General features: G+C 41.7%; 1 protein-coding gene across 2 annotated transcripts in view; it reads right to left on the bottom strand.

Moving 5' to 3' along the window:
• Window positions 1–3,097: 3,097 nt before the first annotated feature.
• The window catches only part of lhfpl2a (LHFPL tetraspan subfamily member 2a), a 44,077-nt gene continuing 22,283 nt past the window's right edge, over window positions 3,098–24,891 (bottom strand). Inside the window, exons 1-3 of one of the 2 annotated variants that reach the window (XM_034123511.1) lie at window positions 18,155–18,226; window positions 13,588–14,386; window positions 3,098–4,259 (exon numbers count right to left, since the gene is read on the bottom strand). In XM_034123511.1, coding sequence (XP_033979402.1) covers window positions 4,003–4,259; window positions 13,588–14,008 — 678 coding nt within the window. In that variant the 5' untranslated portion in view covers window positions 14,009–14,386; window positions 18,155–18,226 and the 3' untranslated portion in view covers window positions 3,098–4,002. Of the gene's footprint in view, window positions 4,260–13,587; window positions 14,387–18,154; window positions 18,227–24,891 lie in introns of those variants that run through there. The other variant, XM_034123510.1, reaches the window with a different exon arrangement.

Raw genomic sequence — 24,891 nt, forward strand, 5'->3', positions numbered from 1 at the left:
ATACTTTGTTGTTGAAAATTGTTTGAAAGTTTTGTTTGCATTGGATAATTTTTAACATCTTAAGATAGGCTTTAACTAACTAATCTTAACCCAATACTTATCCATAACTAAATAACATTTTTCTTTTTATTCCTTACCTTTACTTGACTTGTTTTAATCGTGTATTCCTGACTTTGATATGAATTCATGATATGATTTGTTGAAGTACTATAGTTCATAGTGGCAGTGGCAAAAGCTGGCAGCATAGAATAATAAACACTCACACTTTAAGACAATTGCAGGCCAAGTGCTGATTGGCTAAAACAAACCTGTGAAATCAAACAAAAGCAACACTCTCACTTAACAGGGAGCTGGAAGCAGACCCAGTTCAGTGCCAACAGGAAGGGGCAGAGTGGAGGAATAACAGACCCCAGAGCTGCTCCTCTTAAATGCCTTTCATACATTACAGTGTGTGAAAACAGCCAGCTGTCAGCTGCTGCGCTCACAGCTGCCACAGACATTCAGCTGAGTGGGCGCAGGAAGTGGATTACTGTGGATGACATACAGGATTAAACTTTTAATAGCTTCCATCTACTCTGATTTGCAAACATCAGCTGGACAACTGACAGTGTGTGTCAAACTAAATCATTAATTTAAATGTTTTAAAGTACATTTCTTGTATCCTAAAAGATGATGATTTACTGGGATCACCATGAGAATACATTCATTCTTCTTGTCCGAGATGTAAAAGGAACTCTTTCTACAGTAAGTCCTGAAAACTGAAAGCCTCTGGCACTGAAACAGGCCAACAGTTTCTGCTGCACTCGTCAGATTGCAAGATTTGTCATGTGTCTAATCTGGAAGTCATCAAGCGCTGTGTTTAGTTTTGAGTTTGCTGGTGGAGGAAGGGAGCCACAGGGTTGTGCCAGAGGCTGCTCTGTAGTCCACATGGAGGGAGGAACATCTGGGGAGCGACTCTTCTGATGTGTGTGTGTGTGTGTGTACACACACACACACACACACACACACACACACACACACACACACACACACACACACACACACACACACACACACACACACACACACACACACACACACACACACTTTAGTAGCTCCTAAGGTAGAGGCGGAGAAGGGAAATGTATTGTTGTTCATTTGAAAGAGCCATAATTGATATTTTAGGATAAAAAAACCCAAATGAAAGCAGTTTGACAATGTTAAAGGGGTCCTAGTGATGAATTATCCCACACATCTGCAGATCCTGTGGTTTCATGGAGTATTGTAGCGGGTTTTTAGCATTGTTCAGCTGATCGACTCACATTTCTTTTACCGTTTTAGTTCACTCTCACTGCCTCGTAGCGCTGTTTGCAGCAAACAGCTGACAGACACAGTTTGAGATAAGCTGGTGAACATAGTGAAGCATTTAGCAGCCAAATGTTTTCCTCTGGAGATGGTGGAGACTAACAGCTGAGCTAAAAGTGGACACAAACATGACTTCCAAGGTAATGCATGCCTGCTAACTGCTTGATGTTTAAATAAGAATCTGTTTTGATAACAAGGTTGCCATATGCAGGTTAGTCTGCTGCTCCCTCCACCTCCAGGAAGGTTTTCAATCCTTCCTCTAACAGCAAGTTAGATTTTTACATAAAGTGTATACTCCAATAACCGTTTTGGGTGCTTCTTAGGAGTTCCCGCTTTAGTCCCAGCTTCTGTTACCCTTTATATCCCTGTACGTAAAATGCATCACCATTGCAAAACCATAACTCAGGTATAATGTGAAAAACAGAGAGCATACCCTAAAGGAAAAAGGCTCAATCAGCATTGTGTTAACTTGTTTGTAAGGACTTGTAACGGGTGTTCATTTATTTGTAAAACTCAAGCACTTCAGTTTAACGTACAGTACTTAAGTAAATGTATTTAGATAGATAGATAGATAGATCGTACTTTATTGATCCCAAATTGGGAAATTGTTTTTGTTACAGCAGCATAAAAGGCATTTTACAATAAAACAAAATATACAAGAATAGAAATAAAATAAAATAAAATATAAAATAAAATATAAAATATACATGTCAAAATACAAAATAGAAAATATACATACAGATATTATATATATATATATATATATATACAAATATACAAATATATATATATTCAAAATATATGGAATTATGGAGTATTAAATATGAAACAGATTATGTGTGAGTAAAATGTACAAGGTGGTTTTATTTCTAGAGAAACTATGGAGCAGAGAGTTCTCTTCCAGCCAGAGGTGATTTGTTGTACAGTGTTATTGCAGTGGGCAGGAATGTTTTCCAGTATCTGTCCTTGTGACAGGGGAGCTGCAGCAGTCTGTTGGAGAAGGAGCTCCGTTGACTGTCCAGCTGCAGGTGGAGAGGATGGGTGGGGTTATCCATGATGGACAACAGCCTGTTCAGTGTCCTCCTCTCCACCACAGCTTCAAAGGGTTCCAGCTTGATGCCGATGACTGACCCAGCTTTCCTGATCAGTTTATTGATCCTGCAGGTGTCACCGGCTCTGATGCTGCCCCCCCAGCAGACCGCAGCAAAGAAGAGTGCACTAGCCACAACAGACTGATAGAAGATCTCCAGCATCTTACTGCATACGTTGAAGGATCTCAGCTTCCTCAGAAAATAGAGTCTGCTCATCCCCTTCTTGTACACAGCGTCAGTGTTGATCCTCCAGTTCAGCCCATTGTCTAAGTGCACTCCCAGGTACTTGTAGACCTCCACAACTGCCACATCCTCTCCCAGAATGCACAGGGGCAGAGGAGGAGATGTCCTCTTCCTCCTGAAATCATAAAACTGAAAACTGAAACCTAAAACTCAAGCACTTCAGTTTAACGTACAGTACTTAAGTAAATGTATTTGGTTGGATATGAAGCACACGTATAAAAAGACACACTTACAGAGTTAAGTTCTGCATCAGTGGAAAAACTGATCACCCACTGGCTGGAAAACATTCCCACCCACACCTCAAGGGCCAAACCGAGGTCTCAGCACCAAGATGGCGGCTTCACTTGCTCCATCTCCTCCCCTTACCCACAGTAAAGCTTCTACTGGATCAAAAACTGAAACCAAACCTTGTTTTTTTCTCCCTTCTCTTTATTCGTTTGGCAGAAACAAATGGGAACAGATAGGACACTATCTACGACTCCCTGAAACCAGACATTACTAACAGCAATACTTCATGTGTGTCCTCATCATTCATGTCCAAGTTGTCTCCTGAAAGAGGAGCAGACACAGACCCTTCACAGGTCATCTTTTAGCTCAGGCAAGGATAAAGCTCACTTCATTTTCAGGGTTTTGCAGAATAGAGGACAAACAAAATGGACCCGAGAGCTTCCTCTGCCCGTCCTTGTGCAGTCTGTATGAAAAATTACTTCCATCGATACATTTCAAGGGTCTCTGTGGGACTAATAAAGGTATTCTGATTCTGAAACACATTTATCATTCAAATAACAGTACATTCTGTAAGCTTTAAAGGACATCCACTCTGAGCTGAAGCCATTTATTCTGCGAGTAGTTTATTCTGACTGAGTAGTGGTTCCCTTGTTGAGTTAATACTCACAAACAGTTTACACATCCAGGTTTTGCAGGCTGTGTTTCTTTTTTTTAGGCAAGAGTGTCATCATCAGCCCAGCCTGGATCAAGCTGACCAATCATTCTGCGATCATTACTATGTACAAAATATATATAATCACACGTATTTACAGAGCATGTGGAGACAGACAAAGCCTCCCTGGGCGTCCACACGGCTAAACACGAATACAATAACAGACGCAGCACCTTTAGTGGCTGAAAGACAAACACTGAGAAAAGAAAACTTGGCACTTGTAGATTCCTCCTACATAATCACAAAACAGAGTCAGGTCTAGTGGTAAACAACGCAGGGGCCTCCATTTCACAGGCCAGTGTTTTGAGGAAATACAGAAGGGCAGGTGTCTTTCGCCTCTTCTTCTTCTTCTTCATTTCCCAACAGGACAAAAGTATCTGAGCTTCAGAGGAGGCAGATGAGGCTCTTGCCCTCCTCGATCTCCTCCTGGACCTTGTCGCTGGACGTGGCGATCTCGGCCTGTGCGGAGAACACGGCGCAGAGGAAGGTGAGCACGGTCCCCCCCATGGCGGTGTAGAAGGCCCAGCCCATGGAGCAGAGCCCGGCCCGGTATGGAGCCGCGTCGGCCCCGCAGTACAGCTGCACCTTATCTGAACCCCAGCCAGCGGGGTACAACATCAGACCCAGGATCAGAAACAGACCTGCAACAAGGAAAACATTACAGGGTGTGTTAACTGATTGTAGTTTATTGCAGTTTACTGAAGGAAAAAAACAATAAGACTGTTGAGTGCCAACATACTGGTGAGCGTAAAAGTCAATTCTTGACTTTGGAAATATTTACTCACACCCACTTACTGGCTTTTCTTTTCATTGACCTGGAATTAAGATTGTTTGTCAAACTCAGTTTTTGACAACTAGATTAAAGGGCCACCTTCTAAAAGCAAGGCCTCTTTAAGGCAATAAACTATAACAATGTGTTTAACTTAAATTGTAGTTAGTTTGTTGTATCCAGACTGTTTAAAAAAAAAAGGCAGTATGATGTTTTTTCCACATTCATAATTAATGTCAGACTTGTGCTTCAAAGCTTGAAAACCTACATTTAAAACAGACTACCTTCACCTTCCTTTGAACCAAAATACCTGATTGAACCGACCAACATCAACATCTTTAGGGAAACACCCACAGTAGATCAAAAGTGCTACAGTTTCTGAATGAATCCAGCAACTTTCCTAACCATCACCACTCTCTGGTACGAAGACACTTCCTGCCATCAGTGCCACCGTAGCATCCAAAGCATCCCACTAGGACAAGAAAAATGTTGCACCAAGCAGAAATGATTTCCTGCATCGGCCTTAAATGTGAGTGAAGTTAATCACAACAAGACCTCCGGACCGGCAGCTGCCAAGACAGGAAGTAGAGACCTGGACCTGGGTCTGGACCCTCCTGCCCGTCAGAGTGAGGAGAACAACAGGAAGGAGGGACCTGAAGGGTTTTCCCGCCACCGGCTGACCCCCGGTGTCCTGCGTCTCAGTGGAAGGATGAGGTCACTTCCTGTCTTACTGTGACCCACTTCTACCGCCGTGACTTATCCTCAACAGCTTTATACTACACCGGAAAAAACAGTGGTGGAAAAGTAACTAAGTACATTTTTTACTAACGTTTTTTCATTTTCTGCTACTTTAAGGTAGTTCTACTCCTCTTTACAATTTAAGGTACTTTGCAGATTAAGTTTAAAAATACTAAATATAATCAGCTCCATAATTGAGCTGCAAGGTTTAAGATTAAGATGAAACATTATTGATTCCACTACAATTTATTAAAATATAATAATTACAAGTTTTAACATTAAAGTGATGACACATAAATGTATCTATAATAATTATCATATAAATTAATATATTCTAAAAAGGGGCATTTCTGCACAATGAGTATTTTAACAATTGAACTAAGTATTATTTAAATTCTAATGCTTTGGTATTTTTACTTTCAACAGTGTATTTCTACACTGTGGTATTGCTAGTAGTACAATGTCTTAATACTTCTTCCACCACTGTGACAAACACAGCTCCTCGTATTATGGAAGCCTGTTTGCGCCACAGGGAAAAAAAAATCAAAAATCCTGTAAGTCAATATATTAACTTAGCTTTCTCAATATATTGACTTAGCTATCTCAATATATTGACTTAGCCATCTCATTATATTGAGTCATATATATATTTTTTTCATTGAAACAATTATGTCAAATACAGAATAAGGCACATAGACATCAATGTTCATCATATAAGCGGTACAACTTCATATTAAGGTACACAAATTAACTAGTTGTTAATTAACATGCATATTAGCAGTATATTGGCTCTTTATTAGTCATTATAAAACAATTATTAATGCCTTATTCAACATGACCATATTCTACAAGTCATAGGCCATTAGTTGAGTTTTTCCTCAATAACCCTCTAATTAGTCCTTATTTATTGCAAGTAAGGAAGTTGTTGTACATGAGCTTTGGTCTTAATATGCTCTCCTCAATATGTCTAAATAACTCAAAATGAGGTATTTCTATCTAAGAATATGTTCCCTATTTTAAAGTGAAGTCTTCTTCATAACCAATAAGCTAGTAGTTTGACTCTAATTGACCTGAACAGGTTCCCTATTCTAAAGTTGCCTCCTCTTCACACTTTGTAAATACATTATAGCACACAAATACTGAAATGAACCGCAACAGTACATGAACAAAGTAGGCACACATTGAAATATCTGTTTTATTAATGAACCACTAAAGAGAGGTTCAGACACATCCCAAAACATGTCAAGTTTCTCCAAGGCTGAGAACACATAATGCAGCCTGTACTTTTTAATAAAACTGATTTTTAACAGAGTTGATGTATTTGTGATCATACTGTGTGACCTGCTTGTATGTACTTAGACAATAGGTGTACTGTTCTCTCTATGTGTTGTGCTGTCTCAGTGTGAACATAGATTAAACAGCCAGCCAAACTCTTTTGAGAGCCAGGGAATGAGCAGCCATGCTCCTTTATTGACTTATTTGCAGTCCACTGACATTCAAACGGAGTGAAACTATAAAAGAAGAAGTTACAAGGCACTTAATGATCTCATACATGCAAGTGTAACATACACAGATTACTTGTAGAATATGGTCATGTAGAATAAGGCATTAATAAGTGTTTTATAATGACTAATAAAGAGCCAATATACTGCTAATATGCATGTTAATTAACGACTAGTTGATGGTTAATTTGTGTACCTTAATATAAAGTTGTACCGCTTATATGATGAACATTGATGTCTATGTGCCTTATTCTGTATTTGACATAATTGTTTCAATAAAAAAAATATAACTCAATATATTGAGATAGTAAGTCAATATATTGAGATAGCTAAGACCCCATTTACACGGGAACGTTTGCGTTTACGCACCGTATGCGTTTTCAAAAAAGTATTCCGTTCACACGCATTCGGCTCAATTAACGTGTCCGTTCACACGAGACCGCTGGAAACGATGGAAACGCTGGAAACGCTGTAGTACATACAGTATGCCGGGCCTGTAAGTGGCGCTGCTGCCGCCACAAAATACACCAAAAGCAGCGAAGAAGACCCCGGGGCGGAGCATGGTTGCCATGGTTGCCCTTCTGTTTATTCTCCGCGGTGGACGGCGTGTGCTCCTGCTGTAATTCTCTCCGGTAGTCCACCAGCAGATGACAAACACCCACCTCTCCGCCTCTTCCAAGGGACGAGGGGACCGTGCGGCAGAGTTTCCGTTAACATTTTTTTTCGCCGGTCAACATGTCCGTTAAAGTTTAAATCTTCCGGACAAAATTAGAAAAGTGCCGGTCAGAGGTGGTCTTTGTTATTTATTGAGCTTGAAAACAAATTGATAACGACTCTATATAATAATATAAGAATAATAAACGGAGCCTCTCTTTTCCTCCCCTCTTCTGACAGCCCAGCAGATGATCTCTGAGCAGGAGACGTGGGGAGAGACGTGGGGAGAGGGAGGCGGGGCTATTTCATCGTTATCAGAAAATGATCGTATAGAGGCGTACATACGGAGCCGATTGCCCCCCCAGAGCGTTCCGTTTGCAGATCTATCCACCTTGGGACCCGTTATCGTTTGCGGGGTCCGTCTCTATCGTTTTGTTACGGCCTCGTATAAACGAAAGGGCTATACGCAAGAGAAACTATGCGGATACAACCTGATTCGTCCTCGTGTAAACGGGGTCTCAGTCAATATATTGAGATAGTAAGTCAATATATTGAGATAGTAAGTCAATATATTGACTTACAGGATTTTTTTTTTTTTTTTTCCTGTGGCGCAAACAGGCTTCCATATATTATAGATGCAGCTGATTATAAATACACAAAAAAACAACCTTCTTTCATACATTAATTTAAATCATGAGGTTTCGGCTCTGCAGTTGATCAGTCAGCTGACCAGACAAGGGGCCCTCCACCAATCAGAGCTCAGGAGGAAACATTTACAATAATGTAATTATAGACAATAAATGAAGCAGTCAGGGAATGAGATTTTCTAGTCGTCAAACTCTCCTTTGATGAGCAGTTCTCGCTGCTCTGCTACATAAAAACAAATGTGGAGGTAAAACTGCCTCCCTCTTCTTTTACTCCCTCCTAATCTCCCTCTCCTTCCTTTCTTTCTCCTCCCTCTTAAAGGGCCCAATATCGTATTAAACAAGGAAATTAAAACTAGGTCATAAATTCTTTCCACATGTTACCGCGTTGCCCTGACGTCCAGACCAGCTCCAGTGATGGATTGAAGGTATGGTTTTAATTCTCAACTCCACCCACCTCCACACACACACACACACACATACACTTCCCCACCTCCCCCCCCAAGCTGGACCTTCTAACCTAATATCCCACCGCACTCCACCCTCACTATTCCCTCTGCACTGGCTCTTGTCTCCCTTAACTTCCAAACTGTCAATTCTCCACCATCAATCCATGTCTGATAGCTGCTTGCCTGCCGCCTGCCACCAAACACCCCCTCCCCCCCTTCTCCTCCCCCTCCTCCCCCTTTCTAACCTCTGCTCCCACAGCCCTGTAATACGGCACAGCAGGTCTGCACTCAGCTCCAGGAAATCAGGGCCGTCTTTTTCTTTCCAGGAAAAAAGAAGAACCGAGTTCAACTCTGGGATCCACAAGAAGAGAAAATAAGCAGAAGAGACAGGGAGGGGGCAAAGGGAAGTACTGGCAACGATTTAATCATTATTTGGTTTAGTTCAAAAAGTACAAGTACAGTAGAAAAAGTCGAATTTAAGAAAGCTAGACTTATCAACTGTTTTGTATTTTGTGTGAAAAATGGCTTAATAAAAAAAAAACGTTTTAAAGGGGCTCTGTTTTGCTCATTTTCAGGTTCAAATTTGTATTTTGTGACTTTACTGTGACATGTCTCCATACTTTAGTTTTCAAAATAGTCTTTATTTTTCTCATACTGCCTGTGCTGCAGAACCTCTTTTCACCCTCTGTCTGAAACCAGAAACTTCGTCTTGAGGGAACACAGTGATTTTAGCCTTTGTAACAAACTATATAATACACTATTGCATCTCAAGAATAGAACTTTTCTGCAGATAAAGGGGTTCACTTCATGATATACTGTTTCCTGATTGGACAAGTGATGTCAACTTTAGTCTAAATACTGTGAAACCAAAAAATTGATTGTAAATGAAGAATACGTCTCTAATATGGACATTTATTTCAGGTTCAAAGTTTAGACACTGGCTTGAATTTAAGCATCACGTCTAGGGCTGCACGATATATCGTGTCGTGACGATAATCGCGTTATGCGCATGTGCAATATTGACATCGCAGGACGTGCGATTCGTTTTTTTCTTTTTTTTAGGACGTGCGATATTAAGTAGGCAAATGAACTCAAACACGTCATGTTACAATTATTTTGCTGCTTGCTACAAAAGGAAAACTCGCGCGGCTCTCATATCAGGGGTACTTGAGTGCGTGACATGCAGGCTCTGCATGCACAGCAAACCACCAATCACAACCATTCTTGATCAGATCACAGCAGGATAACCGAGATAGCTCAGCTTGTTTCTCTGATAACTTAAGGTCCAGAAGTCCGTGACTAAAATCCTTCATCCGGTTAAATATTGTTAAAAAAATACCAATTGTATAGCATTAAAGTTCAAGAAAGGATTGTTTGCCGACAAAAAAAACTGTCTTTTCTTCAATTCCTGTATTTTTTCATATCGCAATATATATCGCAGGGGAAGAAAATATCGCAATGTCAGTTGTTTCCAATATCGTGCAGCCCTAATAACGTCACACTTTAACTGAGATTTAGAAGTTGATTGTTGAGATCAGGAGGATAAGTATACTATAGGCTTTAAAGCAGGAGTTACTTACTTTATTTAGACCAAGTTGTTTAGGTAAAAAGTTATGTTTTTGAAAAGCCTTATTTATTTGGAGTGTTTCTCTTTCATTTTCCTTCTCTTGTAGCTCTGTTTTTGGTCTCAACAGTTAAATACCGTACCCTTTAGCTTCTAAATGCTTCTTTACCTTCAGCAGCTAGTCTCCTTCTGTGGCTGCTGAGCAGGAAGTGCACAGTGGGTTTAGGGTGTTTGATTTAAGAGTCACAATTGAATAATGGTTTATTGGTTGTAAATGCTACCTGTTAAGATGTTTGACCGTAAATGCTGCAGTGGAAAAATCCCAAAAGCTTTCCTTTTATGGCACATTTGCGTTTCAATTGATTAGTTATTATGAAACAACCCCACATCCACTGTGAACACACAGATATCCAGTAAAAGCTATTGAATGCATGTGACTCCCATGTCTAATCAGCCAACAGTTTAGCTATATTCTTTTGAGTAACACTATCTTATGTAAGAATCATCGTCACTCCTGTAAAACATTTGTTTTGCTTCCCTCAGTTCCAGCCCGGGCTGAGTCACGGTCAACGGTTAAACCTGTGATGAGGTTTGACTCACGGCTGGAGGGAAACTTTACAGCAGGTAATAAAAGCATTCGACACCGAACGCAACAAGAACTGGAGACAGTTTTACGGCCAAGTTTGTTTGCCGTCTTGTCTCTAATCCTTTTTGGCTGAAGTTAAACGCGAGTGACGACAGTGATTAAATAAACACGTACAGAGAATTCACTTAAAAAGGTACAATAAGTATTAAGGGGGATTTCCAAGTGTGCGCTGCAGGATACAAAGTGTACCAGACTGACCCTCAGCAAAAGAGACCGTCTGTTTTATCCATTCGATTATGTAAAGCAAAAGGAATGGATTTACCTTCAGCTGAAATCTTAAAACCACCTGAAACTGAGTCAGTGTAATGGCATCCGAGACACTGTGTCCAGCAGAGAGTGTGTCATAAGGGACAAAAGAGTCAGAAGTACAAGTGACATCAGTCTATGAGAAGATTAGTTTAATAGGCTTTGGAGACTCAAGTGCAATGACGTGACCATCTCTGGCAACGGCATCACAATCTTCCCATCTGAGGTCAATCTCTTCCCCAAACATCTGCCGTCTGGCTTCAGTTTTCTCATTACCGGAGGGTCGGCACGAGTAGTGGAAATAGTGATTAGCAGAGAGTCAGTGTGGTGCAGCGCTGCTGGTGGATATCATTCAAAGTGATATCATTCACAGGGCTCACGAAACGACACGTTGAGGCCTCTCATGAACTGACTGATGTTGGAAAAGGTGAACAGGTTCTGGGTCTTATCTCTTCCTGCCGTTGAAATGAGTAAAAGGTTGTCGGCCTTTGGCCTAACAGGCACAAAGGGAACCCTCCCGACTCCTCAATGTCTGTTTGAAGCTCCTCTCGCCCCCTTTCCTGTTCCTCATCCTCTCCACAATGAGACTCAGCGGTGCATTTCCCCACTTTCATTACCTTAGCCAGAGTCCCAGTGCTTTATATAGATATGTAAACAGAGGGCTTTACAGGTCGAGTAACACTATTTATGGTGGCTGTATTGTGTTGGTGTGTCTATAAACAGACAACATTTCTAAAAAGATCCGGCAATTGACCGTTAGCTAAACGCTTCTCATGCCATTGTGATTCTATCAGTAAGAACTATATTGGAATCTGACAAGTTTACAGGGTTTTGTTTGCTATTCCAAAAACACATCAAGTAAAAAAGTATTAGTATTAATTATGGATTATAAAGTACAGTAGTTTGCTGATGTTAAATATTTTTTAAAGTCTACAAAGTTTGCATTAAAAATGATCAAAAGCTGCCGATTAAACATGTAAGAAAAATGTTTCAGATGATAAAAAAGGTAGATGCCTCACGTTGTACAGGTGTATCAAAAGTAACTATGAAGGCAAAAGGCAAAAGTAAGTGTACAGCTTACTTAATACTCCACCAAAATCTGTTGAGTAGGAACAACTGCTTGCCTCGCTGTAGGCTTGAAAGTTGGCTCTGGTTTAGAGAATTGCTTGTAAAAGAAGAGCAGCTCAGCTTGCACTCACACTGTTACAATGAATCCAAGAAGAAACCCAGACTCCCAGCTACAAAAACAGTCCTGACTGTAGTGACAACATGTTCAGAGAACTCATAGTTCCCCATGTGTCACACTCCTAGGCAAATGAGTACACACACAAAACGGATATAAAGTTTAAGGAGTCATGCTTATCGATTTGCAACATTGCCCATGATTACCTTAAAGTATTACAGGGGTAGTAACCTTGGTATCAATTTGCTGAAGGCCAACAATTGTATTGCAATAGTATATATTGTCATATTGCTCAATCCTACATCTAACTAATGCAGCTACAGCCAGATATGTGAAGAAAATGTAACAGAAGACAATGACCATTTGTGCCCTGATTCATTCTCACATGAGCCTTCCAGAGGTCTTTCATGGTTCCCTTTAGATTTCTAAGCAGTCTCTCAGGTCAGAAGGCCTGCTCAGAGCTGGGTTTACAGCTTGGCATGTCCTTCACAACACGCCCACCTTTTTCTGTTTGGGCCGGCACCAAATAAACAACTGTGGGGGAGGACAGCCATAATCACCACAGAGCCCAGAGTTAAAGTCTGTGAAAGAAAGAGGAGGTTCAGCCAGCATGATCTCATGGCCTCCTCCCTTTCATAACTCACCACACTGAGTCAAAGTGGCATGAGATTTGGCCTTAAACACACAACCATGGATACACACCCTTCTCACACAAACAGAGATACGCATGCGCAATCAACGAATCTGAATATATGCAGCTGGCAGTTGCTCCTGTGACAGCTCTGAGGGTAGAAACAAGCCACCGTGTGTTTTAAACTTCTGACCGCTCGGGTAAAGTTCACATAAGGCTCCACAAAAGTCAAACACATAATTGTCGTGGTGGGAGCTGTGGCGCTCGTAATGACTGTGTTGAGCTGAAAGTAGAGCTTTTCATTTACCTTGATGAACGCTGGACGCCACAGGAATGAAGAGAAACAATTAGAGGCCAGACAAACGTTAGCTTTCAGATGACTGTAAGATCAGTTCAGAGAGGGGCGAATCTCAAAATGAATCTTACTTTGCTCTTTGCTATTGTTTAACCTACATGTATAAAGTGTATTGCCACTTGAATTAAAATAGAATTCCAAAAGGGGCATTTTAAGATCAGCTACAGACATTTTAAGGGCCTTTTTTTAGGCTGTATCATCATTAGCACAATATCTTTTCTAAATCGGACTTTGAGATCAAGCAGATACGGTTGCATGTGATGTGTCTTTGCAATGCACATATGAAATGGCCCGTCACTGTGCAAAACGCATGCACATCTTTGAGTAAGAAGGTCAGATTGACAATAGCAGTAGGTAACCGATATTTGTAGACACGGGAACATAATCAAGAGTGGGGTTTTGAAGCTCTTCACCTGTACAACAAACGGTTCTGATTAAGTTTAATGACAACCTGAGTCCGTTTGATACCTCTGTACCTTTGATATTGAAACAGAAATACAAATTCTCAAAAGGGAGTGTTTGATCCCTTCTGCAGGCAGGAAGCTTTGGATATACATTCATTTTTAAAAATACATGTCATGTGCTCACCTGCGATCCCCTGCAGCAGTCCACACACGTTGAAGATGCTCTTCTTCATGATGCTCTGGAAGCACATGGTGAAGACTGAGATGAAGGCCACGGCACACAGCAGCAGGATCCCTGCAGCCAGGAAGATAGAAGTAGCCTGCCAGAACCCGCTGGCAATCTCCCCAAAGTGTATGGCGTACGGTCCGCACAGTATTCCACGCTTCAGGTGGGGCAGTTTTATACAGCGGCCGTAGATGCCTAAAGTGGGCCTGTAGGCTTCTCCGGCTGTGGTGGCCCCATGGGGGCCGTAGACCGCATCGGGGGTTCGGGGGAATCCCACCAGCCAGTCAGTGCTCATGAAGGCGATGAGCTCTCCGAACGCGGCCACAATACTCAGCAGAGTCCACAGCATGGAGCGGCAGGTGACGATGACATGGCACATGCTGACGGCTGGAGTCTCCCTCTGTTCAGACTACAACTCAGCAGAGAGGTGGAAGAGAGGAGCGAGAGGCGCTCAAAGACGAGAGCTGAGGTTGTGATCCTTCTCCGGTGAAGATCTGAGTGTGAGTGAACACTTCACAGGAAGGAGTCGGTGACACCGCTGCACACAAAAGGTCCAAGTCAATGATTCACAGTCTGCTGCTTCCCTCTCTTTCTCTTCTTATCTTCTGCTTCGACACAGCTGTTATTCCTCCTCCTTGAACTCACCCTCCTTCTGTTGGCTCGGTGTTCAGACTCTTATTCTGTCTGCTTTTTGGTGTCTACATTGTATTGAAGTTGTGTTCCCTGAGCCAGCCCGCTGGCGTCACATCAGACACACCTAAGAGATGAAACAGAGACGCAGAACAGTGAGTGATTTAATTGCATGTATAAAATGTAATTGCATGTACAAAGGAAACTCTAAGTAAATGTTGTTTTATTTGAGGAAGTACAGATCTCCTGTTTCTCCCCTGTCATATGTGGAAACGCAGAAAGAGGAGAGTGTGGAGGAGGAGGGGAGCCTCTGGTGTAGATCATCAGTTTAATGAGTTGTGTGGGTACGTGTTCATTTGAAGTGGGCCTCTTCTGTTTTCACTGTGTTTATGTTAAAGGATTTGTGATCAGGGCACTTGTCGTGTTCTCTGCTCCCAGCGGATCATCATGACCGAGGATGTAAAGATGAAAACTAGAAAAACATTATGCCTGTCGTGGAGGGGGAGGGTTAAAATAGACGTGGAAGCAGCGGGATGAGAAGCGGATGCAGACAGAGAGAAAAACAACCCGAGGCCTCTCATCAAGCAGCCCACACAGCTGACCCGGGGTCAGTCAACAGTAGATAACACAGCGGGCGCCTGGCTGTCACATGACGGGTGATAACCTCAGCGACATCAAACTGGCTGCTGTGCCGAGTCAGGGACATTGCAGCACAATGAGGGAGCTGAGTGTCACTTCATTAAAAGTCGTCCACCATGAACAGACACACTAAACAGACACATTTGCCTTCTATTTACTCCATGTATGAGATTTTTGTTTGATTAAGTTAATCTACCAGCACATTGCATTATAAAACAGTTTACTAGAACCATCACCAGAAAAAGTTTTGCATTATAAAACATACTTTTTCCAGTAAAAAGAAACAAAATAAAGAGCCTTTGCATCGTTCCCATCTAATGCCCTTAGGATTTCTGTTAGATCACAAGAGATAAAAACGTTTTCTATTAGAGTTATATTTAAAAGGTGGAGATTTGATCTATGATACACAAAAGAAAATATGAGCAGAACATGCACTCCAACACAGAAGTTGGAGAGCCTTATACAGGCCTTTGTGCTCATGTTATAAATAAAGGTCTGAGCCAGAGCTGACAGTTGTTCCTTTTCTTTCTTTTCTCTGCCGCCTCTTGGGAGTCTGTTAGTCATTCTCCAGCAGGGTTTGGCAAAGGGATCCGGGGGCCGCTGTTGACACGTGTGCCGCCCGCACTGCGAGGTTTCCATCACTCAGACCCCCACATTGTGCCTTTACTGCGAGGGTCACGGGACCCACGGTCGTCCCTTGTGGTCACATCCCAGCAAGTGTGTGAGTAAGAGCATTACACAAACTTTGATCTTTGTCATCCTGTAGAGATATCAACAACGGTTCCCTTTATTTCCAGGCCTTCTTTCTTCTCCAGTGGAGAAAATGACACAGCTCTGCGGTTTCTTACAGTACAGGGTGATGTGTGTGAGTGTGTGTGTTTGAGCTAACGTCAACTGTGTTTGGACTGTGTAAAACAGATGAGATCATAAGAACAGGCACAGACAGCCGCCTTTACAGATTTTCAACAAAATCGTTTTTTTTTTTTTTTTTTTAAATGTGTTGCCTCACTATGAACAGATGCAGTAACAGATGCCGCCTCACAATCACTAGCTGGACTTGTTCCCACTCACACACTCTTTCCCGTTGACATCTAAGTCCCAGAGGTCCTTTGACGTGACTCATGTTTGACGTTCGGATTTAAGACAAACGGGCAGTCGTTAGTTTGAGGGTCAAACATTTGCTGGCCGGTTGCAAATACTAAATCCTTACTGACATAAATATTGTTTGAAAACACTTTGGAGCTGAAACAATTTGAACCAGCTGGGGATATATGGACATTTGAAGACCTGGACACTTAACCTTTGACATTTCCTGGCAGTTACATAGTACCCACTAGTGGCTTTCAATTTGTCTAAAGCTGTCATTGCATGTGGGTAAGTAGATCTAAAACAAGTCTGGTTCTATTAATGTACCTTGCATTTGTCACTACAAACGCCCAGACGTCTGCTCACTGTTCCCAGACAGATTTGAGCGGTTATCATGAACAGAAGTTTCCCAAGATAGAATGAAGCCTGGTAGGCACGAGGAGGATTTATGGTAACCAGGGGGGAGACCTAGGATTATTTGAGGCTCGGTTTACATACACAGAAGAGTTTACAAGCTTCAGTCTGCACCCAGCACCCCGGTGACCCCCAACACTAATCCCCCATGCCCGCACACACTTACAAGACTCCCTGCCATCTGAAACATGCCCCCCAAAGAGTGAGAAGGAAGGAAACTTCTCTCCACAGTGAGACCTCAATAAAACAAATTCATGTTTAACTGAAATGGTTCGTTAAAGATGCCAGATTGGTCCCAGAGGAACAGCATTGACACTAACATGAACAAAAGGCTTTGTCAGGAAGCCAACATGCTCAAAATGTACCTATCACAAAGTAGAACTGAGGCTCATTGGAATGTCATTAGTTGTAGGTATTTGGTCATAAACCAAAGTATTCAAATTTCAAAAGTTGGGTCTCCTGAATAGTGAGGGGATCATCAAAGTTATTACGATTCATCCCGAGGGCGGAATGAATGTCTGTTCCAAATTTCACAACAAACAATCCAATATTTGTGGAGACTATTGCCATTAAAACCTCATGAAGAAGCTGTAGGACAAGTCAGAAGATCACCAACGTTGGAAGGGTTTATCCTATGGAAACCACGAATATCTGCACCAAATGTCCTTGTAATCTATCAAATCATTGTAAAGACATATCATTTAAAAGGCAAAACCTCATTGGGGCAATAAGAAGGTCTGGGGAATAATGTCTTCACAAAATGTCATCAAATATTTCTTGAGATATTTTGAAACTGGACTGTGTTGGATCAGACAGCAATTCAGTGGACATTGTTATCCTTACAGCCATGCTGCTTCTCCACCTCCGTTTCAAAGTGTCCACTCAGCCTTTCTCTTATCACAGCAACAAAACAGCAGGACACGCCTTTCCACGCTGCCACTGACCGGAAACAATCTACATATCTATGGACATGCCACGACTGGAGTGACGCGTCACCATGGAGAGTGTTTGTTTAGAGCTGGATGAGGGGTTAAGGGAGCGTTTATGTAGGGTCTACATGCTGAGAGGAGAGAGCTCTTCAGCTAAGGTTCAGCAACCTGTTGCAATCAAAGGATCTACAACTCATTCGGTTAAATATTATCCAAGGACAAACTCAGAAGTATGCAGCTTTGATTTTCTTGCAAGTCCAGCCCATGAATCTCTTGCCTGATGTGACCCAACGGCAAAGCAATTTTAAAACAAAGGGAGCGCTTATAATCTGTGAGGATCTGTTTGAATGAGAAGCCCCTGCAGCTACTGAAAGGGAATGCAGGGGATGATTGGTCACAGAGGACCTCAAATACTAGTCAGGTCACACTTTCTTTACAAATAATGGCTCCGTTTGAAGATACAAGTCAAATACCGCAAGGCAGCATTTCTTACTTTAGGCATCAGTCTGATTTAGTCATTTCTTAGCTCTTGTGTGTAAGTGTTGCGAGACAAAGAAAGTCTATTATTTCAGGAAAGTTGCAGCCAATAACAAAAGGAGACCATAGTCAGGGTTTCCACTGCTAAGGAGCCAGCTTTTCCTAACACTTCTGCACATCTGCTCAGCATCCAGGCGCCTGTAATTGAAACCTAAACTACAATATTTACATACCATCACATCAGCCACGAGTCCTAATGACAGTAAGATCGAATAATTGACTGAAGTTGTCACCTCTCAGTTTGTGAAATGGCCAAACTAAAGCAGGGTAATTAAGGAAATCAGACAAACCTGTCTCCATTGGTCTGTGAGTCCAGCTCTTCTGGAGATGCAGCGTCTCTGCCCTGACTCTCCTCCTCTGCTCGCACACTTTAATGCCTTACTCTCTCTCTCTCTCTCTCTCTCTCTCAGACTCTAGACTCCCAGACCCTCCCCACGTCCCTCCTCCCACCTCTGCTCTCATTGGCTGCGCCCGATACTGGAGCCACACTTCTTGAGAGGGTCCACATGGTGGCCATATTTCAGTGCTGAATCTGGGTTAAAATAACACGAGCTGTGGCTGCAGAGGGTCTCTCCTCTTTCTCTCTCTGTCTCGGTTTCTCTCACCTTCGTGCTTTGTTTTCATTGTTCTTCTCTGCACACTTTCAATCAGCCTAGACCAACCTCCTATTATCAGCCTAAATGAGAAGTACATTTCCACTTCCTCTACAAAAAAAACTCAAGTATACAAGGTTAAGTCTGCAAATATGTACACCGTTTGTCACTTTCAGGGTGGACTAGTTTTATAATTTTCAGACTTAATTGGCCGACATTTTAGTTTATAAAAGTGTATTTAAAAGTAGATTAAGTACCCTTCATACCACAGAACTCCTTCACAGTTATGTGTCATTTAGTATACTTTAAATGCATACTATTGCTATTTCTATTTTGTGCATTACCTTAAAATGTGTTTAGAAGTATGCTATACCAATAGTGGTTTGTATTATTTGTTGAAGTACTGAATTTTTAGGTACTTTACTTGTAATCTCGAATAAAATCTTCTACTTTAACTCTAATAAATGTATTTGAAATGCTTTCAACTTAAAACAGCACCAACCTGTCACTCAAAGGCAGCTCAAAATTGTAACGTTAAGCCTTAACTTAAAAATAAAACGGTAAATCATATAACAAAATTCCCCCATGAACATGTTGTGCCAAACAGTCAACATGTTTGTTGTAAAGTTATGCATTTTATCGAGTGTGACTCCTCTTTTGAAGCAGCCTCAAATCGCCATTGCATTAGCTGCGGTTTTTGGCACTTTCGCAGAGAATTCACTTCTTTATAGCCTACACTATAGTAATATTTTTACTACCTATAGTGTGCATAAAGAAAACACATACGTACATGGCAAGAGTTTGAACAAGTCTGAACAAGTGGAAAAAAGTGAGCCTACAACTTCCCTACAAGTTGATGAAAATCCATAGTAAGTGCAATAACAACACAGGCTACATCTGGTCCATTCTTCTTCAGTTGACAACAAGTATCTGACAGATTAGATAGCTGCCTGGATGACCAGTTATCTGCCTGATAGGGCGGATGGTTCACTGTCTGAATAATGGATCACTCTCTGGCTGATGGGAGCAAAGTGTCCCAGGATTGCTTACAGCAGCACTGGGGTGCGTTTAGCCAACACTGCAGTCAGCTACAGTGTTCGTCTGACTTTTGTATTCCCTCACACAGGGGAGACAAATGAGTTCCATATGAGGACGGAAAAAGAGGCCGGCTCAAGCAGGAAGGGAAGCTGATAGGCCGAATCACTTGAAGGCAGCGTGGAAAGCCTGCGGAAGAAGTCTTTCTTATCAGTTTGAATGGAAGTTCAAGACAAAACAGTCGGAAAACAGTTCCTTTCAACCCAGATGCATATTCTAAACCTAATTCAAACTCTCCTATGACCCATTTCCAATAAATCCTGGTGACCTATCCTCACACAGTTGTGAATTGGATGGGAAGAGTTAATGGGCCATTTTAAAAAGCCACACAAAGTCTCCATTAAATGTCTAAACTATCATTAAAAAGCCTTTTCCCAGGATAACAACAATGGACCGTTCCCAAAGTTCCACTTGGATACCTTGGTCAAGGTACAAGTAGTTTACAACTCGAAATTCACAATATTAAGTAGACCTCCCCATTAAAGCTAGCAACTGTTGATTTGGCCAAACTGTTAGTAACAGATTTTATTCAGGTGGAGCTAGCTAGCCAATCAAGCTAACGTTAGCTGAATGAACTCTTTGATTAACTCTTCAATGTTTCCCACTGACTCGTTTAAAAAATCAGCAGATAGATAGCCTCTATTAATCTACATATAGACAATTAACAGTTTGTTACTTTAATCGATGAAGACCTCCCACAAATCTTTATATTATAGGAAGAAGTGATATTCATTGTCGGAAAGTATATCAACCCAGGGTCGGCGTCATGGGGGGTCATTCGCGGGCCATGCCCCCCCAAATGAGTCACTGGGCCCCCCTAACGCAGGGCGGGCAAGCCTTGCAACTTTGCCGTTTTTTAATTTTTTTGTAATCATACAAGTGAAAACGTTTCCACTAAAAGTTTTTTGTGTGAAATAAATCAGAAATAAAGAATACAAATATAAAACACAGCCTGAGGTGTGCTCACTGCTGCTCTCTGATTGGTGTGTTGCTTGACCAATGACCCCCGACCTTTGTTTTGTTATCATTACATGGCTGTGTGTTTAAGCCAAGTAGCGATCTGTTCATCTGTTATCAGGGCCGTCCCTCCCTACAGGCCGATCATGCAGACTGCGTGGGGCCTCACCTTGCGGAGGGGGCCTCACCTTGCGGAGGGGGCCTCATCTTGCGGAGGGTGCCTCAACTGAGCCGGAAATGCGGCGCACCTATGAGCTGCAATTAGTGTGGCGCTCGCGAAACAGAGGGCCTCATCATATAACTTTGCGTGGGGCCTCATGTTGGCCAGGGACGGCCCTGTCTGTTATACTGATTATACAGTAAAGCCATCGAAAGTAATATGATATACAGTACAGTACAAGTACTTCTGGGTCTCTGTGTTTCATTCAAGCTCGGCTCTGTGTGTGTGTGGAACATTTTGTGAGTGCGTGAGCGGTAACGTGGAATGTTGTTGTTAGCATCTGGTTAGCTAGCTATGCTAACGGATATAAAGAGCTGTTTCTACACCAAGGTGGAGGAGAGTCCTCTATAATTTACATTTGTTATCTATATTGATTCAGATTTTTCTACATCCAACTCACAGGTTTATCATTGCTTTGAGAAAAAAGATTATTAATTTACCCGTTTTAGAAGTTAAGATATAGTCATTTGTTCTGGGAATGTCATTTTCGAGCCTGAGACCTGAAAAACAGGCTTGGGGCTTAACAAACATAGCACTAACACGGCTAACGTGGCTAACGTGGCTAACGTGGCTAAGGCGGCTAACGTGGCTAACGCAGCTGCACTGTAAACTTCCCTTTAACAAATCCAATGAAGAGCAGAGCTGCTTACTTTAACCTTAATTCATACTGTACAATAGGCTACCATCCAGGACCATGAACCTTCTATTTTGACGTGACCTGCAGCTCCTCTGCCTTGGAGACCACTAATTACCATTACTGTAAATACTTAACTGGTTAGCAGTAATTCGTATCTTATGTTCAAGCTGATAAACAGTTGAAACCTTTGCCATTTTGTTTGCTCTTCTGGTTTCGGAAAGTTGGTTTAACTAAAAGAAAAAAAAGACACTTCCAAAGAATCCAAAGCTGAACAAGCTTAGTTACAGATGGGACAACCACAGTTGGAGGAAGATGTTTAGCAAACAGTAAATTGCTTCTCAAATATCTTAACAATGCTTCCTGTTTATATTTTTAGTCGTTTCAGAAGTCAACCTGCCTGTGAGCGGACCTCGGCTCGTCCCCAGATAGCATGTTGTTGATTTGGAGATGCAGATCAGACAGAGACTGACCAAATACCGTCTTACAGGCTAATGGAAAGCCGGCGTTGCTGCACAAAGATGCTCCGGGAGATTTCCCTTGGCAGCCTGGAGGAACTCGGACACATCGCAGGCCCTCACATCAAAGAGCAGAGGATCAGAGGAGACAGCGGAGAAAGATCCTCCTCAGCACATCCACACATATGTATGTTTACACGCCAGGCTACATCATCCGTCATACAGATTCGACAGAGCACTCGTGGAATCTGGCTGGTAATTCATCTTACCCTGTCAGACTCTGATCAATAGTATCTCGTAGATCTAAAGAAAGTGGAACAAAGCCGGCTGAAAACAGTCAGATAACAAGTCAGGGAAACGAAAAGCATCTGACAATTTAGCTAAGATATGGATGACAGTGATTTATGGCGTGGCATTAACATGAAAATTGTTTCACAATATTTTCTTACTTGCAACACACCATTTAAAGTACACCGTACATTGACATAATCCAGTTAAAATAAGGCATTATTAGTCCACATAACATCTTTAAATGTGTTGTTATGTTGGTCTAACAGTCAAAAACCCAAAGATATCCAGTTAGCAATTATATAACAAAGAGATCAGCTGCAAGTTCTCATATTATAAACACTTATTTTATGACTTTTTGCTTGTGCATCTTTTTGTTTAATTCATTAACAGAGCAATTCATTAACCTATCGTTTGCAGCTCTACTTCACATAGAATGTTGTTGTATTTAAGCTTTTCAACACTCTTAATTGGTTTGCAGTGGGCAGGGCTTTGCTGGAAAAAGGTGATGAAAACTTTATCCACTAATAATCACATTTTATCTAAATACAAATTAGTATTGGATAGTGTGTCGGTGTAGTTCAGACTCAAACCAAGTTTCCAGCTGTTTCAAGATCTTTTCCATGCTGTTTCTGTATTGCCGTATCATATATTTGACCACAGAGCAAAGCAGCAAGCTCCAAAGATCTTTACAAATGTCACTACTTACAGATTGTTATTTATACATGGGGTAAGTTTGAAAACTGTACAGTACAGACAGCATATGTCAGGACCCCATCCTTCCTGTAGATTTGATGTGATACCATAAAACATAGTTATGAACATTACATCAACAAAAAGTGTTCTTAAGTCTATAAACCTGAAAGCTGGATATTCAAGCTCAACAAGAAAGTGATTTCATACGACAGAAACCAAATGTTTGGCTTGTGTCACTGTCCACACATGATTCCCGGACGTGCCTCAGATATCTGAATGAGGTTTTTTTTTTTTATCTCCACGTGTTTTTAATCGGAGCTGCGTCTGCTCGAGGGTTACATCACTCCAGCCACCCTGAAGAGGCTATGCAGGGTTCAGTGTGGAAAGAGATGGAAACGAGGGACGGACAGATGGATATTTGGCCCTGATGAGAGCTTATGGAGTTTCCACTTAAGGAAAATAATAATGGCAGCTCACCAGCTAAAGAGCCAAACTCTCTAGAGTGAATAAAAAATGTCTAGACAAGTCAAGCATCCGATCGCACACTTGGTGGTAACATATGGATGTAAACAGTATAGCCTACCCGTTTTAACTTTCAAATATGCCGTCTGAAAGCAGATCCCGAGTGACAAATGGATGTAAGGGAGTCTTCACTGCTATACATGTGTTTCTCCGTGCAATCAGAGAAGCCTGAGCTCAGTTTGGGAGCAGCTACGACCATCTGGCCACTTCAAGGCCACGGCTGCTTCAGGCCCATCAACGGGCACATGCAGGCAGATGTTTAACGTCTAACTCACAAGCAGGGCAGGGCTGGGTGTTCTCTACTAATGTATCACTTTTTCCATATCAAAAGAAGCTAAGGTTATCTTATGTTTAATTCTCTCTTAAACAAGTAGCCATATTAAGATTCAAGATTCAGAAGCTTTATTGTCAATGAAAACTTTAAGTCTCAGGCCACTCTACTACAACATGCATCATACATAAACTAAAAGAGGACATATTATGCTCAGGTCAGGTTCATGTTTGTATGTAGTGTCTCTACTGGGACATGTCTCCATGCTTTAATGTTCAAAAAGCTCTTTATTTTTCTCATACTGCCTGTGCTGCAGAACCTCTTTTCACCCTATGTCTGAAACCAGAGCCCAGTCTGCTCTGATTGGTTAGCTGGCTGGCTCTGTTGTGATTGGTCCACCCCTAAGCATTGTTGGAGCGCTAGCCAATAGAAGCGAGAGTTTTACATAGTGATGTCACTGTGTTATAGAAGTAGACAAAGGAGTCCAATGGAGACGTTTCAGACATAACTTTGCTGCGGTCTGCTGGGGGGGCAGCATCAGAGCCGGTGACACCAGCAGAATCAATAAACTGATCAGGAAAGCTGGGTCTGTCATCGGCATCAAGCTGGACCCCTTTGAAGCTGTAGTGGAGAGGAGGGCACTGAACAGGCTGTTGTCCATCATGGATAACCCCACCCATCCTCTCCACCTGCAGCTGGACAGTCAACGGAGCTCCTTCTCCAACAGACTGCTGCAGCTCCGCTGTCACAAGGACCAATACAGGAAAACATTCCTGCCCACTGCAATAACTGTACAACAAATCACCTCTGGCTGGAAGAGAACTCTCTGCTCCATAGTTTCTCTTGGAATAAAACCACATTGTACATTTATATAATCTGTTCAATATTTAATATTACATATGTCATATATTTATGTATATATATTTTTGTATATATACTACCTTGTTAAATTCAACATGTATATTTTCTACTTTCTAGTTTATTTCTAGTTTTGAATTTGTATTGTTTTATTGTAAAATGCCTTGTCTTTTTATGCTGCTGCAACACAAATCCCAAATTGGGATCAATAAAGTACCATCTTATCTTATCTTATTGTAGCCTTTGCAGGCCATTTACATATAACAAACTACTAGAATGGGAAAACCCCCAAAAGCTTCAAAATAAATAAAAAATGTTGTCTGTACAAAAAATGGTCTCAGTGATGATTCAATCCAGATCGTTTTAAGTCAGTTGCAATACTATGTGCAACATCCACATTTGGGTCAGTCCTATAACAATATCAAGCCCCTGTAC

This window comes from Trematomus bernacchii, unplaced genomic scaffold (assembly GCF_902827165.1).
Source record: "Trematomus bernacchii unplaced genomic scaffold, fTreBer1.1, whole genome shotgun sequence".
Classification (NCBI taxonomy): domain Eukaryota; kingdom Metazoa; phylum Chordata; class Actinopteri; order Perciformes; family Nototheniidae; genus Trematomus; species Trematomus bernacchii.